The sequence below is a fragment of the Mytilus edulis genome, chromosome 5, assembly GCF_963676685.1.
Source record: "Mytilus edulis chromosome 5, xbMytEdul2.2, whole genome shotgun sequence".
Taxonomy (NCBI): domain Eukaryota; kingdom Metazoa; phylum Mollusca; class Bivalvia; order Mytilida; family Mytilidae; genus Mytilus; species Mytilus edulis.
Window position 1 is genome coordinate 69,712,867 of NC_092348.1, and position 18,405 is coordinate 69,731,271.

Here is an 18,405-nt window from a genome sequence, read left to right on the forward strand (position 1 = left end):
AATTATTCTTGATTTTATTAAAATTATACTATTTTATTTGAAATCAATTATTTTTAACATCTCAACACAGGTTTTTTAATTAGAATTGAGATATAATAGTAATTAAAATACTTAAACTTTTATTTTTTTGGAATAAGAATGCAGTTCTTGCTTTATTTTGATACAAATTACTAACCGCCATATGATTTCAGTACTTTTTGTACATCAGGAGTGGCTGTTCTTCATAAAATATGCTTACTTTAAGGAAAGATATACTAATTTTTTGTAAGCGTTGCCTAAAATGCAAATATTTCTTCATTTTACTGAAAATTATTGACCGCCATTGGTTTTTTGTACTTTTAACAGTTTAGAATAGGTTGTTTTCATAGAATTATAAGAATGTCAGAGAAATTATACTAAAATTTTGTTCGCATTATTTAAAATTACCAAAATTATTCTTGATTTTATTAAAATTATACTATTTTAATTGAAATTAGTTATTTTTAACATCTCAACACAAGTTTTTTTTTAATTAGAATTGAGATATAATAAGAATTAAAATACTTAAACTTTTATTTTTTTGGAATAAGAATGCAGTTCTTGCTTTATTTTGATACAAATTATTAACCGCCATATGATTTCAGTACTTTTATTCATCAGGATTTGTTGTTTCTCATAAAATATGTTTACTTCAAGGAAAAAGATACTAAATTTTTGTTCGCGTTGCCTAAATTGCAACTATTTCTTCATTTTACTAAAAATTATTGACCGCCATTGGATTTTTGTACTTTTTATATTTTAGAATAGTTTTTTTTACATAGAATTAAAAGAATGTCAGTAAAATCATACTAAAATTTTGTTCGCATTGTTTAAAAAGACAAAATAATAGCATGAGGACCTTATTTACACGTTACACACATACCATATATTGCAATCATACTACTTATAATCATGATTATATGAGAAAAAAAAGTTCACTGAACCACAATCACTGATTCATAAAAATAAAATGAAGAACAATGGTCATATGAAAAATGAATAGTTCGTAACACAAGGCACTTATGTACAACTTACGAAGAATCCATATACTATACCTTCTGAAATATCTAGCGTTTAATTCAAGAGCCGCCACCCCCGCTGGATCAGTATAACTAATATATCTTACCGCAACAGAAGTCAGGCGAGACAAAAACTGCCTTGACCAAAGCCAAACTCTGTTTCATGTTGGACAGACAAATGGATGAACATACCAGAAAATGTAATGTCCCTCTGCTATTGTAGATGCTCATTGTTGTTGACTGTACAGTTACCAAAAGTTGCGATACTTCTATTTCATGTTGGTCTCTGATGGAGAGTTGTCTCATTGGCAAATATACTTCATCTTCTTATCTTTATATCACCAGCAAGCTACAGTTTAGATATTTTTACCGGGGTTTCTAAGACTAGCGAGTACAACTGAAACCATAGGCATTTTGCATTACAAAGATGTGTGACATCATACAACATGACAACGCACACATACCCCACATCCCAACATTGTCACTGGACAATCAAAATCTTACTAGTCTAAAGACTCATAACTCTAATAAAGTCAACTGATAAATAATTAGCTGTAGATATGCACATTTACATATTATGTCCTCATTAAGTACAAAGTTTCGTGAAATTCAGTTCCGATGAAAAACTGTTGCAGTAGTATATTGAGGCCAATAAGTTCAAAGGGAAATAACTCATAGAAAAAAATAAGTCTTATTTCCTGTCGATTTGCACATCTACATAGTAATACAATACATGTCCTTATTATCTACAAAGTTTCATAAAAATATTTTCTAGGGGAGTTGCTTTGACAAGAACAGGACTAACGGACAGACAGACGGATTCAAACATTTTTCATCGGCAACTTCGTTGCTTGGGTTATAACTACTGCATATATGTTAGACTTCGAGACTTTAATATTTGGTTTGCGAGTATACCACAAATTGATAAAACAAGAGGCAAAGGACTCTTCGAAACTCTTCAAAGTCGAAGAAAAACTAACATGCAGTACCAAGGCAATAATAAAAAAAAGAAATACACTGACAAACAATCAAGTTCGCACATTACTAGTAAACTTAAGACTTGGTAAGACGAATCCTAACCAAAAATAATCATGCTTGATCCTATTAGTATGTTCTCGGGAAGGGTTTGCAGGAGCTTTTAAATCATTTGTTGTAGATCGTAGCTGACTGTCATAATTGTTTCCTTTTATTATTATTTTTGCAAATATGTATACATATATGTGTTGTCCTTTTTACATGATATTAAATGATTTTTATTTTGTTTCGTTCATTGCGCTTCCAAGACTACCGGCCTTTTCCGTAAATGACTTGTTTGCCATTTCATGCAAGTTCTTCCATTTTGATTTAATAAATTTTGTTGATCCTAAGGAGTTTATCTTTTTGGTAATGTGCTCCCATACCAAACGCTTGCTTTCACCTGTGACTGAACTGGTACCATGACTTGACTCAAATTTGTAATTTAATAATGATATGTTTTGCTTTACCAGTTACGCGATCAAGATTATTTCAGTTGATTTAAATTTTTAGATATATATGTATGTGCATTTTAGAAGCACTAACAAACATCTACATAGTTGTTGATTATAACTTTGCAGACGACGGATGTTTACAACTAAGGGAACTATTTTTAGTAAATGTTTAAATCTTTTCTAAAACTACTAACACGGAATTTGGCTACTCAGTTTATATCCAAACGTTAAAGGACAAAAACACAACACTTTTATTCCCTTTTTATAGCTCAATTTATATTTCAAATAGATGTATACAATGTACTCTGTGTGTTGTTCTGAGTGCCTTTTAGCATAACGATAACTATCTAAGCAGTAGCTAAGTAATTATTACAGTATGACCATGGCTTAAACTTAAAAACCCGGATTATTTCTGCAAATTATAAACATGTTTTCTTTACAGTACCTCCTTCACGTATATATTTCCATGGGTCAATGGATAACAAGCTGGAAGGTACAGAAGGAACCGATTTACTAATACGATGCATAGCAGATGGCGGAAAGCCTCCTCCTGATGTGTCCATTCTGAATGGCACTAGACCAAATAAACAACAGGAAGTAAGCTACACTATACCAAAGATATCTAGAGATAATCACCAGAGGACAATAGTATGTCAAGCTACCAGTGATGCATTAGACAATCCAATGACAACAATAGGTCAGATTTATCTAAACTGTAAGTAAAGATTAACGAATTTCGAAAGGTAGTTGAACTGTATTTGACTGAACGATAATCAGGAAATCATTATCCACGATCGTATTCTTTGCTACAGTTGGAAGTGTCTTTAACAGAGGCTTATGTATAACACCAATTAATCATACTAACAGTATTAATTCAACCCTTTTATGGTAATTTGTACACAATTTATTCAACCCTTACTAGTCTTAGTATTTTTAAAACAATACAGTCATTTACAGCAATTCTATTCAGCATCTCAAAATCCGTACATAATTGATAATGTGACAAAACCATCTTCATCCTACCAGTGATTTGTCTGTTATAAATGTTATCCTTTATTATATATTGCCTATTAAAAATGAGTTATGAATATTTCAGTAAAACCTTTAACAACAATCTTCAATACCAATGAGGTCAGTACAGAGGAGACAGTACCACTGAGAGTATCATGTACATCATACGGAAGTAGACCTGCTGCTACATTTAGATGGATTATTGGTGAGAATGATGTAACATCTAGTTCTACAACATTACAACCAGTTAGAGAATCTAATGACACTAACACAGTGACATCAACATTGGCATCTAGTGTAGACAGAACTCATAACAAGCAAAGTGTAATATGTATTGCATCTAATATAGTGGGCAGTGTTAGTGGGAATAAAACTTTAGATGTTAAATGTAAGTAAGGTATCAATAAGGTTTGTGTGTAGATGACTGGTAGCAACATTACTAGTTCAAATTACTTACAAAATTGTATTTTATAAAACTTACTATAACATGTAAGTGTAGCCAAAAAATCCCAAACAAACAAAATGAAATAAAAAGTTATGTTATTATTTTCAAGATATATATGCTTCCATGTTATTTGGTCTCTAATGAAGGATTGTCTCATTATCAATCATACACCAGTATGTTCTCTAAATGTTTATAGAAGGTATACTATATTGTACACATATACATACATGTATGCCATCATATCACATCTATTTGTTACCTATCAATAGCCAGGCGTCATTACCATTATTACAGATGGGTTTTTGCAATGGAATTATCGAATAGATTTGATATTATATTTTATTTCCTCATTCTGTTTGTTATCTGTCTCAGCGTACTAAATTATAATCCTGGTACCTTTGCTATATATTTACACCACTGGGTCGATGCCACTGCTGTGGACATTTCGTCCCTGATGGTATCACCAACCCAGTAGTCAACACTTCTATGTTGACATGAATATCAATAATGTGGTCATTTTTATAAATTTCCTGTTTTTAAAAAAAATGAAATTTTCAAAACACTAGGGATTTTCTTATCCCAGGCATACATTACATAAGCCGTATTTGGCATAACTTTTTGGAATTTTGGATCCTCAATTCTCTTCAACTTGTACTTTTTTGGCTTTATAAATATTATGAGCGTCACTGATAAGTCTTATGTAGACGAAACGCGCGTCTGGCGTACTAAATTATAATCATGGTACCTTTGATAACTATCAGCATGGCCTTTTTGGCGAATCTTCTGAGTTTTGTTTATGTTTTTTTTTTTTTTGCATTTACATGCTATATGAATCAAGTATCAACAAAAAGTGTTGAAAACAAATGAATAATCATTTGTATGCAGATTAATGTCATGAGTAATCAAACTCAAGTTCAACTATTTCAAAATGATATAAAATTATGTACTAATGAAATCGAACAAACAAAAATTGAAATAAAGTTTCGGAAAATTGTAGATTATGTGAAGCTTTCGAAGATAACGACCGACAGGAGCTACTCAATCTAAATCATAAGCAGGGAGAATTCTACGCTCTCTTCTTATTTTCAGAATGAAGCAATAACTCTTTAATCATTCGCTTAACCTTGTAACGGTTTTCGAATGGAAACATTACACAAAGTAAAATCGTTATAAAGCATTATAAACTTCGATTAGCATACTCAAATTAAAAACAAATTGTTCCCCGGTTATGAAATTCTACTTTTGTACTGACCTGTACAAACAGTTTAAAAAACAGGTTTTGTCTCTTTCCAATCACTCTAAATGTGCATTTATTTCACATTAAATTAAAAAATAATACGCAAATAAACTATTCTCATTCTGTAGTATCAATATGTTTTATGTAAATGTGCTGGCTATTTGTCTTTTGTTCTGTCGCTTTGCCGTTTGGTTGCTGTCTCATTGACACATTCCTAATAACTCATGTACCACCGCAAGGCAAATTGCACCATGATCGTTTACATGTTTGTAACAATAGCAAAGGAAAAAAAATGCATGGTATATAACTACATGCCAGACAACCAATATGTGCAATAGAATGTAAACAAAAGAAGGAGACGGGCCTACTATTAAAGTCTTACAATGTAATAGTCTTTATGCATAATTACATGGATTTCTTCGAAACATTTAAAATCGAAGATCATATCCATACAATGTATGATTATCCGTTTTATTAATTTACTGTACGGAAAGACAAAATTCCTGATAAAGATTCGTTCTCTGAATATTTTTAAAAGGGAGATTACGACTGCCGTTAGATTATTAGTTTTCCTTTAAGGTAGCACAATACAAATATATTTTTGCTTACAATCTCCAACATTTAAAATGCTGTCACTTTCTTGAGACTGCTTATTAATTAATTAAATAGGTGTATATAGGTAGAGAAAAGATTAATCTGTTAAATTATTATTATATAAATGAATGCTATATTTTTGTTATGCAATCATTATGTAATCAATTATTAATCAATTAATGGCAAAATCTTTGTCAGTTCACTTGAATGAATTTAACACTATCATCTCTATAACTATACAGGATTTTTTTTACAAAATCTGAATCTACACCACCGGAGCTATACAAGAGTGTCTCAAATTATCACTATCATATTCCTTTCGCTCATAAATCTGTAATTAGTGTAAACATCCTTACCACATAAAAGTAGAAAATAATTGATTAGGTGTAAAATTTGATCTATACATTCTTACCAAAACCTGAGACACCCTTGTGTGGATAATGGCTCTATTGACAACATATAATAAAATCAACTTTCTCGATTGAAAGTGGAAATTTCTTGTAAAATTTTGAAGACACAGTTAACATTATAATTGATTACATACTTGTTGTATAATACTAACATTGAATTAATTTGAAAGAGTTATCTGTTAGCTATTCATAACTACCACTTTTATAAATTTTCAATCATTATAAATTTTCAATCATTATAAAGAAAATTACAGCATTTAAAAACTAAGGGTATAGGAGGTATAACATCTTTGCATTGTGCTACCTTAATTACATGTATCATATACATTAGATAGCTGATTATCAATATGTTTCTCATGAAACACTTTTTACGTATAACAGTGAACAGCCACGTTACAGCTGGTTTTTCATATTTTATGGTGCTCGTATATATTACAATAAGTTTGGAACACAATCATTTGGTGTGTTTTTACTCTGACTAAGATGACCAAATAATTATAAAGAAGAAAAGAAATATTTTGTTTTTTGTTCATTATTTTGTTCATAGATTATGACGTTATTTTTCTTGCTTGAATTGTTTGATATTTGTGATTGTGCAGCCTTTTATAGCTGACTATATGCGATATGGGCTTTGCTCAAATTTGAAGGCCGTATAATAACCTATAGTTGTCTCATTGGAAATCATATCCTACAACTGCAACTAAAAAGGGGATTTCAAAACAGCACATTTTATTGTGGTACAGGTTTATCTACATGTTTCTACTTTTTAGTTACTGTTTGAATTTAAGAGCTAACTATACTAATCACTTGATTGAACAAATTGAAAGTCATCACAGAGTTGCAAAACAGCTGTCTAATTTATTTTCCTCTTTAGAGACTAGAATATGTTTATATGTGCATATTCTTAACAGAAAATACAAAAAACGCTCAATATTAAAGTCAGTATTAAAGAAAATACAAACTATCCAAATGCAGATCTAGAAGTAAGTTGGAATCTGTTAGGTAATGGGCCGGGATAGAATCGTTTGATAGCTTTGCATGGATAAACATCGTGCAAATGAATATGAATACCCTTCTTATCTTTATTCGTAGTTCATTCTAAAGTTACAATCTATATATGCACAAATGTAGCTTTTTCAATATATAGCGATAGACAAGAATTTGTGGAGCGGTTTTCTCTTTTAATTTGCTGTGAAGATCTTTGAATATATCAAATATATTTAGGGACTACCTAGTAAACGCATGGCTTATTCACAACGTTTAAACATCTCGTTAACACAGTGTTCCTAAATGTGTTGATTTATGTCGAGTCTGCGACTTTTGTCACTGAAAGCGCGACATAGGAATAATGATGCAATAGAGGCGGCAGCATCGCCGGCGGCATGAACTAACTAAGCATTATATTTAAGAAGGTGGAAAGCATGGATTCTTCATACTTTGTATAGATGCCATGTGCTATAAAGTCTCCGTCTATCGTACTTATGTCTACTGTCCTTGGTCTCATTTTTATGGTTTAGTGATTACTTGAAAAAACGTTAAGATATTTTGTAATGTTTTTAATATCTCGCTTATTATGAGTAATAGGATAACTATACTTTGTATGTTCTTACCATGCAGTTCAAACAGTTTTCATCTGACCTCAACCTTATTTCATGGATCAGTCAACAGGATTAAGGTTTTATGATAAAGTCCATATATCAGATATTTTAAGCTTTTGATTTGAAAGCATACATGATAAACAATATTGGCTTCTACATGTAGTCATATAAACACGGTAGAGGTTATGATGTTATTTATTCATTTATCGTTTGTTACAGATGCTCCAGACATTACAGTGAACAGTCCCACATATACACAGAATGATGCTATCAGAACAGTTACATGTAATCCTAGTGGTAACCCAGACAGTTATATTTATCATAAATGGCAGCAGAAGTCTAAATATGGAGAGATTATACGAGAATTTGCTGGAAATAAAACTTTCAAGTTACCTGATGTCCCAGTGGGGTTAAGACATCAGGACAGTGGAGAATATGTGTGTACAGCCAGTAATGGTATTAAAGACAAATTCAATAAGCTTGAACAGAAAGGATATGGATTAGTTTCTGTGAACGGTAATCTGAATTATTTATTTATAAGAATATATCAAGCTGATAGTATTCACCTGTTCATATCAAATTGTTTTTAAACTTTCAGGCTTGGATGGATTATTTGTCATCATATTTTCTAAAGTGCATGATTTCAGAGTTTTTATAAAAGGTATGACTTCGTCCATGTGTTTAACATTGTACCAAGACACCTTATGATTGCAACTTATGTATCAGTGTCCATTGAACAAAAGGCTTTTAAACTTTCCTGGATTGTTTGCAATCATGTGTAGTTGATCATATTGTACTTTATTACGTTTTTTTCAAACCATTGTATCATGCAAATAAATCACAAATATTCAAATAATTCTTTCCCAATCACGTTTTTAGTTATGAATAAGAAACAGTGGATTCAGAGTTTAATTAGAAATACTGTGTCGAAAGATCTTTTATTATTGTATATACTAAATGATTTCCTACATATTTTGTTTACTTTTAACTAAATTCAACGCATATTTTAACAGATTTAATTTGTTGACTTGGCTCAACAGAATGACATTATTACAATTAAATCAGAATTCTTTAAAACCAGGTTCAATCCACCATTTTCTACATTTGAAAATGCCTGTACCAAGTCAGGAATTTCACAGTTGTTGTCCATTCGTTTAATGTGTTTTATCATTTGACTTTGTCGTTTGATTGGGGACTTTCCGTTTTGAATTTTCCCCAGAGTTCAGTTTTTTTGTGATTTTACTTTTTAAAACATCTAATTATCATTCTCACCTTCAATGCCATATGTCAAACTGAAATAGGAAATTCAGGATATGTAACTTGTTCATACAACAACAAATGAACTACCAAAGCATTTTGTCGCTGCATTATTTAGGAGGTGTCCGTTTTGCAAGCCTTGCTAATATGATCACCAGTTTGTCAATATCTTCATAAAATAAAAAAAGTAACTTTAGAATGTGATTATGTCTTTATCAAACTATTAAATTTCAGATTCAAAGTTTGTCAAAATGCTCTACTTTATTTAAGGATTATAGTAAAGAAACGATATTGTATTGTGCTTTTTTTTATTGACAAAACTTCAATTAAGGAATTAATAATTTTTGAAAGAATACCTACAACGTTTCCTATGCAGTCATTTTAACAAACAACAAATATCTCTGTATTATTTCAGCTCAGCCAGTGTTTACTTCAGACACCATTGACAGAGTTAAACAGTTTGGTGAAATTGATAAAGATGTAGATATATATGTTGATGTGTATAGTGTTCCAAAATTCACCAGTTATATTTGGACTCGCGAGGGAACACCAATAACAACACAAACTTCAGCAAAATATCAATCATCAAGTTATCTCACTATTGTTAAGGATACGTTTCATGGGAAAGAAGTACAACTAGATGGTTATAATTTAACACTGACTATACATGATTTGGAAGCAAATGACTTCAGTAATTACACTGTAACACTTAAAAGTGTATTTCCAGGTGTAAAGTTTACTATTGAATTGGAATCAGCCAGTAAGTAAAAAAAAAGAAGATAATGTTTGATTGTAATTTTCTCTATTGTACTTACGTATGACAGTAAGTATATCTTAGTTCAGAACAGAAAACAAATAATCAATCAATGTTGTCTATTATAGTTCATATATATCTCTCGGTATTTTCTCAAATCTCGTTTTTTTTTTATAACGGCTTCCATTTAGGATATTCTACAATTATTCCTTTGACGAATTTTTTACTTCCCTTCCTTGAGTAAAGCTGGATCTGATACATGCGACACCTGTTCACCTTACTATTAAAAGATATGTTTTATTTAAGATAAACGTCAAATCAGTCAATATATATTATTCAAATGAGTTTAAAAAGACTGTTGTACACACAACTATCTTAATGCCTAGATCATCTATTCAGCGGGTTCCGGGGTATACGATGTCTATAGATTACGTTTATAAAAATAAAATCCAGAACATCAAATGGTTGTTACCATAACAGTATCAAAAATTCAACAAGTCGCCCAATGTGTACAAAAAAGCGAAATTATTTTGTAGGCTTCTAAGGGAAAAAATTCGCATTTTTTAATTATTTATTGTATGCATATATCTTTCAACAAAAATAAATATACTTGAAGATTGACAACAATGTGACATTGTATAGAAGTCTCAGTAAGAAAGTTTAGTCTTAAAAATAAACAGAAAACAAAAATGTCACAGGCATTCATATCTAATTAATATTGTCAAATAGTTGAAAGCGTTTGATGGGATTAAATGGAATGTACGTTCTGCAATTTAAAATGTCTAGTTAAGACTCGTCCGTGTACATTTACGCCAAACATTTTTCATTTTGAAATGAAAAATCAATTTTTAAATTGCTCTGCAAATCTTAAAGGTAGTTGGTTTGAAAAATGTAACAAAAACCCATAGAAATCACTTTCGAAAAACCATTTTCTCTATGAGATTTGAAATTTGTTATTTTCATGAAATTATATTTTTGATTTAACGAAGATATTGAAACAAATAACAGTAACTTTCTGTTAAAAATGATTTTATTTTGTCAAAAGTTTAAAATTATTAAAACATTTGTATTTGCTTGCTTTAGAAAACAAAACATATTTCAATCTCATTCTTAAAAGCAAATATTGAAAATACTGACCTTTAGCATTTTTCAATTTAGTTTACAATATTGACAAATGGAAAATGATCTAACGTGGAGCATTTTTCAATTTGACATTTAATAATAAAAAATGAAAAATGCTCCAATTTTTCAATTTTCATTTTACTGTGCAATATTCAAATTTGAAAAATGTTCATTATTTAAATGTCTAATAATGGTAACGAAATGTAATTTGTTTCAATGTAGGCGTTTTAAATGTTTAAATTGTTGTCCCTTTTTATCAAATGTTTTACTATTTCCGTTTTTTTTTTGTCTTGTTTTAAGCGCAATATGTCTTGAAGATCTTTTTAAGGTGTGTGTGTGAACTATGTGTGGTATCAACAAATTCCGAACAAGAATGGTATACTGACAAGTACGATAATGACCACAAATCATTATTTCTTTTTATCTATATACAATGTATATAGCTGTCTTTGTAGCTACGTGTTTATGTCTATCTTTCGATCTATCAATCTGTCATTCATTGTATATATCTTGCTATCTGTCTATCTATCTGACTTTTGTTTTTCTTTGTCTTTTCTTTCCGTAAGTCGTTTTTGTTCTGAAAATGGATTTACTAGGCGATGCGAAGTAGACGAAGTAGCATTGAACCATATCGTGGCTGAATGTGTCAAACATGTTAGAAAAGAAGAGAAAATATTAGAATATTAGATATTGTCCATGTCAGATTCTGTACATGCTCAAGGAGCAGGGTTCGCGATTCGAAAGGGATGGGGAGGGATGGGTGTAGATGTTAAATTATTCTGATCACTGTGCTAGTATATGTTTTCAATTTTGTATTTTTCTACATTGTACAGCGTTTCCTAATTTTGAATCTGTTTAATACAAACTTGTTTTTCCCAAGCTTATGATATTCACAATTTCATTCGCAGAATTTTAAATAAGCAATCATCTTATAAAAGAAAATATGAAATTAACTTGCATGCATGTATGTGTGGTAAATGTAGATTTCGAAGAATGAAAGACTTCTTATATTTGCTTTTACCGAAATCAAAATGTAGCAAAGAATATATAATAATTTTGTGAATAGTATTTCAACAAACATGAAACAGTTCCCCCGAGGTTCTGTATTATGTACATTCTATTATCATGTCTTTAATATGATTTTACACATCTTCAATATGTGAAAGCAAAACGAGTATTATAGGACAAATATGTCGACACAAAAAAGGGGTCTCAGTCAGTGACAATCTTCTTTTGAAATACAAAAAGGAAAAAATAACAGATCGACACAGATCGACACAAATGATCGAATTTCAAACCGTATGCATCATGTACATGGAACAAATACTAGTAGTTACATTTATCAAGCAAAGGAATCAACGTGTGTGAAGCTAGAGTTGGTAAAGCATTAGCGACAGTTAACCCTCGCTACCATCATTTACGACAGCAGCAGTGGTTGATCCAGAACTTTTCATAAGGGGTGGCACTGACTGACCTTAAGGGGGTCCAGTCATGCTTCGGCGATTTCCTATATATCAACATTTTTGGAGTTATGGAGTTTTTATTCATAAAAAAATGAAGCTTTTTTCCAGTTTTTCGGATAATAAATCATAAAAATGCTTTCAGCATTTAATGATTAGACTATGGTGACTAGTTAATATATCTATTAAACTAAGTACCCTTTTGATTTTTATATAATTTCTGATTTGATGTTGTACAGTTTGGGGGATTTTTTCTTCTGACAAAATGTCGGAAACGGTCAAGGAAATTTTGCATGACGAAATTGAAGAAATGGTGATAGACAGAAAAGAGAGTACTGACAGTATAACATGGAAAGACGGAACAAGAATTGTGGAGCTTTTAAGTCTGGCACTGAATAACTGCAAAACGCTGCACGGCCCAGCGGAATCTGCTCAGCGTAGGGAAAGAAATATTTCAAGGAATTGGGATCTATCTTACTATTCGTTGCTTAAACTGTATCATGCTGAAAAACAAAATTCGGAACAAAACGACCTGCAATAGCTAATTATGAGTACTGGTAGCTGCTTAACGTACAGCGGCAAATATTTTTTGCACATTTATGACATCCAAATGTTATTTTAATGACACTTAAAGAAATGAGAAAACGTATGAACCCGTAATTAATGAGAAAAATTTAACAAAATCTATGGCGCGGAGGGTAAACGAATCTGGTCTGGTGTTGAAATACATACACAAAAGTCATTACTACGGCGTGTTGTACAGCTGTGCAATATTTTTTCAAGACGAGAACAGTTATTTTCATTTATTGATAATGAATTCGAAGTAAATAATATTATCTTGAATTCTTTTCTTGTTTAGCATTTAGCAGCCTCCAAATTTTACGGAGAATTGTCATTGTAAGGCCAAATTTAACAGACTATCAATGAAATAACAAAACCGACTGCATGTGCGAGACTCTCATTGGTGGACAAGGTCGTATAACACCTCTATTCGTAAATAGAATAATAAGTAAAGAGAGCCTCAGACTCAGTGTCTCATCCTATTCTGGACTTGAAATTGGTACATAAAAAAGCCGATTTTAATTGATATTTTAAAAACATAATATTGTATGTGTATGAAGAAAAACTGTCAATAAAAATCCGTTACAAAGATTTCAAAAAATATATTGGTGTCTTTTTTGGTTTGAATTTAAGCAAAATATTACCAATAGAGGCAGCATTGTCACACGTTAGTTTGTTTAATTGGTTGTACATGTATTCTTTTTGTATATGAAACTGGATGTAATAGACCAAAACAAGAAAACGCCCGTTCACATGCTGTTAAAAGGCCTTGTAATTAACGGTGTCTTTTGCTATTGTTCATCATATTTGTATTTTGTTCATTGTTTTGTACTTAAATCAGGCCGTAAGTTTGAGTTTTTTTGCATTTGTCATGTAGGTGCCTTTCATAGCTTACTATGCGGTATGGGTTTTACTCTTTATTGAAGGCCGTCCGATGTCCTATAGTCGTTTAGTCATTTGTCTTCTTATTTGTATAAGCATGTCCCTATTGTACATTTTTTACTTCAATGTATTGAGAGATAAAAATTGAAGTATCGGCAAATGTACACTAACTGCAGACAGACAGATCAGAAAGTGTACACACGTTAAAACTCGTCGTATAGTTAGACGATCAGAAATACGAACAAAGTGTTTTCAATATAGCTCTTCTTCTAGACAAACAAGTATGCAAATATTCATACGTATACGCCGTAAAATTTTTTTATGTAACTTATCTATTGATAAAGACATCGTTCAATATCATTCCCTTATACCGGCTGCAGTACTTCCTATGAAATATTATATTACAACTTCATTTTCGGTCGATTGATGCAATAATGGCATGAGTTAAATTGCACAAAACAGCTCTTATTATAAAACAAGAAGTACTGCTCATAATTTAAATTTGAAAGATAATTATCTTTTGAGTGTAAAAAAATAAATAAAATCAAGGTACGTCGGGACCTTTTAAAGTTGACGATACGGTATCGGTTTTGTCATTGTTGACGGTTATATGGTATGATCGCCTCACTTAATTTATAGTTGGTTCACATTTGTCATGTCAATAATGTTGTCTGTCATCCTACAGTACATCAAGCAACTTTGAACTAATGTCGGACGGAGATGAACCTTTATACGTCTAGCAGATCTACATCTGACAAAGCAATCTGCTAGAATCCTTCATTTATATTAAGTATCAATATTGAAAAACACCTGCATAAACTTAACAGCGAACTCGTGTACGGCGGGAATGATTACACGACGTTGTTGCGATTAAAACTTAATTTAACGTAATTTAGCGCCATACTGACAGACGTCGTAAAAAAATAAAGATGTATTACTTTTATTGAAAAAACAAGCAAATGGACCCCAATTGTTTTCTTTTGCAATCAATCAAGTACTGTTTCAAGAACACTCCGCCAAAATTTCAGGAAAAAAACAACGATCAAATTTTTTCTGCACTTCAAAAGACGCAAAAGTATGGTCAATTTTTTATTTCGGATATAGCAATCTAAATCCGGATCATGATGATTTGGTTTAACCTTAAACTTGTTTCAGCATGTTGATGTCATGGATCAAGGGAATATTTTACAAAAACCCAGTTAAGTAATGACTTTTCGTTTAAAAGTATTGTTACTTTCTTTAAAAGTCATAATTTATTAAATTTCAGGGATTTTCTTCCAAATATGCAAATTTCGAACCAAATTATCTCTAAAAGTAAGTCATGAAGGTACTTTTTTCTTTGCATATTTAAAAAGTACACATTGAAATTGACCTTCTATCAAAATTTTAAGAAAAAATCAACGAGGGATCTCTACTGTATCGTTTGCCCTTAAAGCATAAAGACAAGAGGAGTATCATGCGCTTACAGCGGAGCTCTTTATTTATTTATTTGAAAAGTCTTTTCAAAAGAGGGACGAAAGATACCAAAGGGACAGTAAAACTCATAAATCTAAAATAAACTGACAACGCCATGGCTAAAAATGAAGAAAACAAACAAACAAACAATAGTACACATGGCACAACATAGAAAACTAAAGAATAAACAACACGAACCCCACCAAAAACTAGGGTTTATCTCAGGTGCTTCGAAAGGGTTAGCAGATCCTACTTCACATGTGGCTACCGTCTTGTTGCCAATGTGATAACAAATCCGGTAAATAGTCTAATTCGGTAGGTCACATTCATGAAAGGGAAGGGGATTGTATACGTAGTTACGACGTAAGGAACATATCCGATATCATTTGTGAAACGATTCAACTGTTTTATAATATGCTTTTTATCACTGTTCGATGTTAAGGGGATGGTTGTGCACATAAAACGAGTTTAATCACTAAGAGTCCTATATATGCGCCGTAAAACTAATTTTTCTCGAATGAATTGAATTGTTTTTAAATTCTTCTTTTTGGATTCTCTTATACAGCCCGTAACAGAGAAGTGATCGAATTGATGTTTCTTTACCGTCAAAATTAGCTACGTTATCGACAAACTTAATTGATTAGTGACCGAACTATTGGTACTTTTACGTTAAAAAGATTGACAATGCTGACAAACTTTCATGTGTCGATAATCAAGTTTAATACCGATAATATTGAAAATAGTTCTAATAATATGAAACAAAATATGTCCATGCACCATTTTGATTGGGAGAAAAGTAGTCATTTCTTCAAAGTCAGAACAGAACAAACAAGATTTATGGAAGGACGTCTTGGTAGCATTATTTCCTTTACAATTTTACCCAAAACGAAAGGAAATATACTGGTAAACAATTAAAAAGGTGTTTGATAGGAATGAAGTCTTTTATTTTTTCGGACTACAATGTGTACCGTATGTGTGATGGATTTGAATTCAATCAATAACTTTGAAATGTTTTCTCATATGTATACACAAAAGGGAGGACTGGTATTTGTACTTTTGTTAGAATATGTCTTCGTCTGTTTCACAGGCACATGATGCATGTGGTGGAGTTGAACTAGTTTAGTGGTATGCCAACCCTACCCCAACAAGTGGTCAAAGGAAAAATCAATGAAAACAAAAGCAGTAACAGACGAACTATAAAAATCACACAGAAATTCACCCAATCTGCTTTTTGGTAAAGAAATATGGTTTAACAAATATTTGTCATTTCTAACTGAATATCCATTTATACATGGGTGGTTAGACTGCACGCAATTGTATATCACAAAAGTAAATACACCAAATACACCTAAAACTCTTTACCCAGTAGGAAAACCTTTTCAATTATCTGGATTCGTGCGTCATTAACGAGTCTTAAATAAAAGAAACGCAGTCTTGCATACTAAATTTAGGTCTTGTACTTTTATGACTTATATTTAGCATTGCAAACTGACATCAGATTTTCATTGGAAAGAATAGGAACGAGAACGAAAATTGGGATTGGCTGGGGGAAGCTGTACATGTGGGGAAGACCAAACTTTACATTCGTATAATCAAAGCTATATCGTTAGAACGAAACATTTTCATTGCTTAAAACAGATGTCAGGGGATCGCACTCCATTGTCTTTGATCTAGGAAGTTTTGGCTACAAACAAAAACATGTATTTCAGTAAACAAGTGCAGTCCTCTCAATATTAGTATAGTATACAGTTTGGTATTTTCATGCACAGAAATTTTGAAGACATGAATACTTGTTAAATGTTTGGAATAATTCATTGCATTGTATATCGAGTACTATTAATTCATTTTAGACGCTGTATTTCTAAAGAAAAAAGTACTCTATAGCTGACAAAGAAGTGTAAACATTTTGCATTTATACTTCCACGGCCCACCGTGCTTGTGTAAATGAAACAACTAATTAAATAGGAACCAAATTTTGATAGAATCTTGATTGTTTCCAGTGAGTTCTTGAAAATGTTTGGTCGCCACGCTGAAATAAAATGTTGCAAAAGCTACTTGCCAAATCTCGACATATCTGCTGAAATTACCCTTGATTAGTCTCCTTCAAACGTTGAATCCGGCGACTTCGATCCTCAACCAAGACGATTGCCATAAGGCAGCTTAGTTTAACATCTGACCTTCTTTTCTGAACATAGGCACTATCCAAGGCCAAATATGTTGTCAAAAATTCTTACTTTTTAAATCCAGAAGACATAGAAAATGTCCTGTATTGGACGATTCTGTACTCATACTTCATGCGTAGTTGGGTACAAGTGTCCTCGTAGTGAACGCATCCGACTACGCGTGCAGTAAAAAGTGTACTCTTACGTCGGATACCGGGCAGTTTCTTTGTTATATCTGTACTTTATCAAATGCATGTATACATGTTAATATTTACTTAATATTAAATAGGTTAAAAATGTTGCTGAAAGCCTGTTCAGGGTTTCTTTCTTGTGTATGATTATATAATTTTGCACATGCCTGAACTCAAGTGGACGATAATGTAAGTTGCTCTATTAGAAAAAAAAAATGGATTTCTAGTTCGGGGTTGAAAAAGAAATTTCGCCTGTTCTTGAGCCTGTTTTGTACGTTTAGTTTAACAGATATGATCCAATGATAATTTTCACATGGAACCTTCGGTAAATAGGAAAATGAAAAGATATGGAATAATTTACAGAGAGACCACACTCCATCCATGAGAAAAACGGAGGGAATTTAAAAATCTATAGGTCTCCACAAGGCTTTCAACAAGGGTGGAATCTCACTCCTTCTGAAAATCTCTAAATCGCCCCAACGTGTACATTCGTTTGGTCATAAAGAGATTCTGGTTTCTCTTTTTGTGTGTCATAAACATTCAATTCGGATTTGAATTTAATTTACTGAAACATTTCCGTACATTAAGTCTTAGGACGGTCAGAACATTTTAAGGACGCAACAGATCGAAGTACAATTTTAAGTAGTACATAGATGTGCAATAATTCAGCTTCCTGTACATGTTCATGAAGTTCTAAATTTTGAAAGTTGATTTCTTTAAAAACCTCATTTTTTACAATAAAAAATCTCAAAATGTCCGT

The 18,405-nt window shown here is 31.7% G+C and overlaps 1 protein-coding gene across 1 annotated transcript in view; it reads left to right on the forward strand.

The window, feature by feature from the left end:
• Positions 1–18,405, forward strand: part of LOC139525219 (nephrin-like) — a 304,410-nt gene that overhangs the window by 90,631 nt on the left and 195,374 nt on the right. Inside the window, exons 9-12 of the mRNA XM_071320410.1 lie at positions 2,949–3,221; positions 3,603–3,905; positions 8,021–8,317; positions 9,474–9,818. Coding sequence (XP_071176511.1) covers positions 2,949–3,221; positions 3,603–3,905; positions 8,021–8,317; positions 9,474–9,818 — 1,218 coding nt within the window. The remainder of the gene's footprint in view (positions 1–2,948; positions 3,222–3,602; positions 3,906–8,020; positions 8,318–9,473; positions 9,819–18,405) is intronic.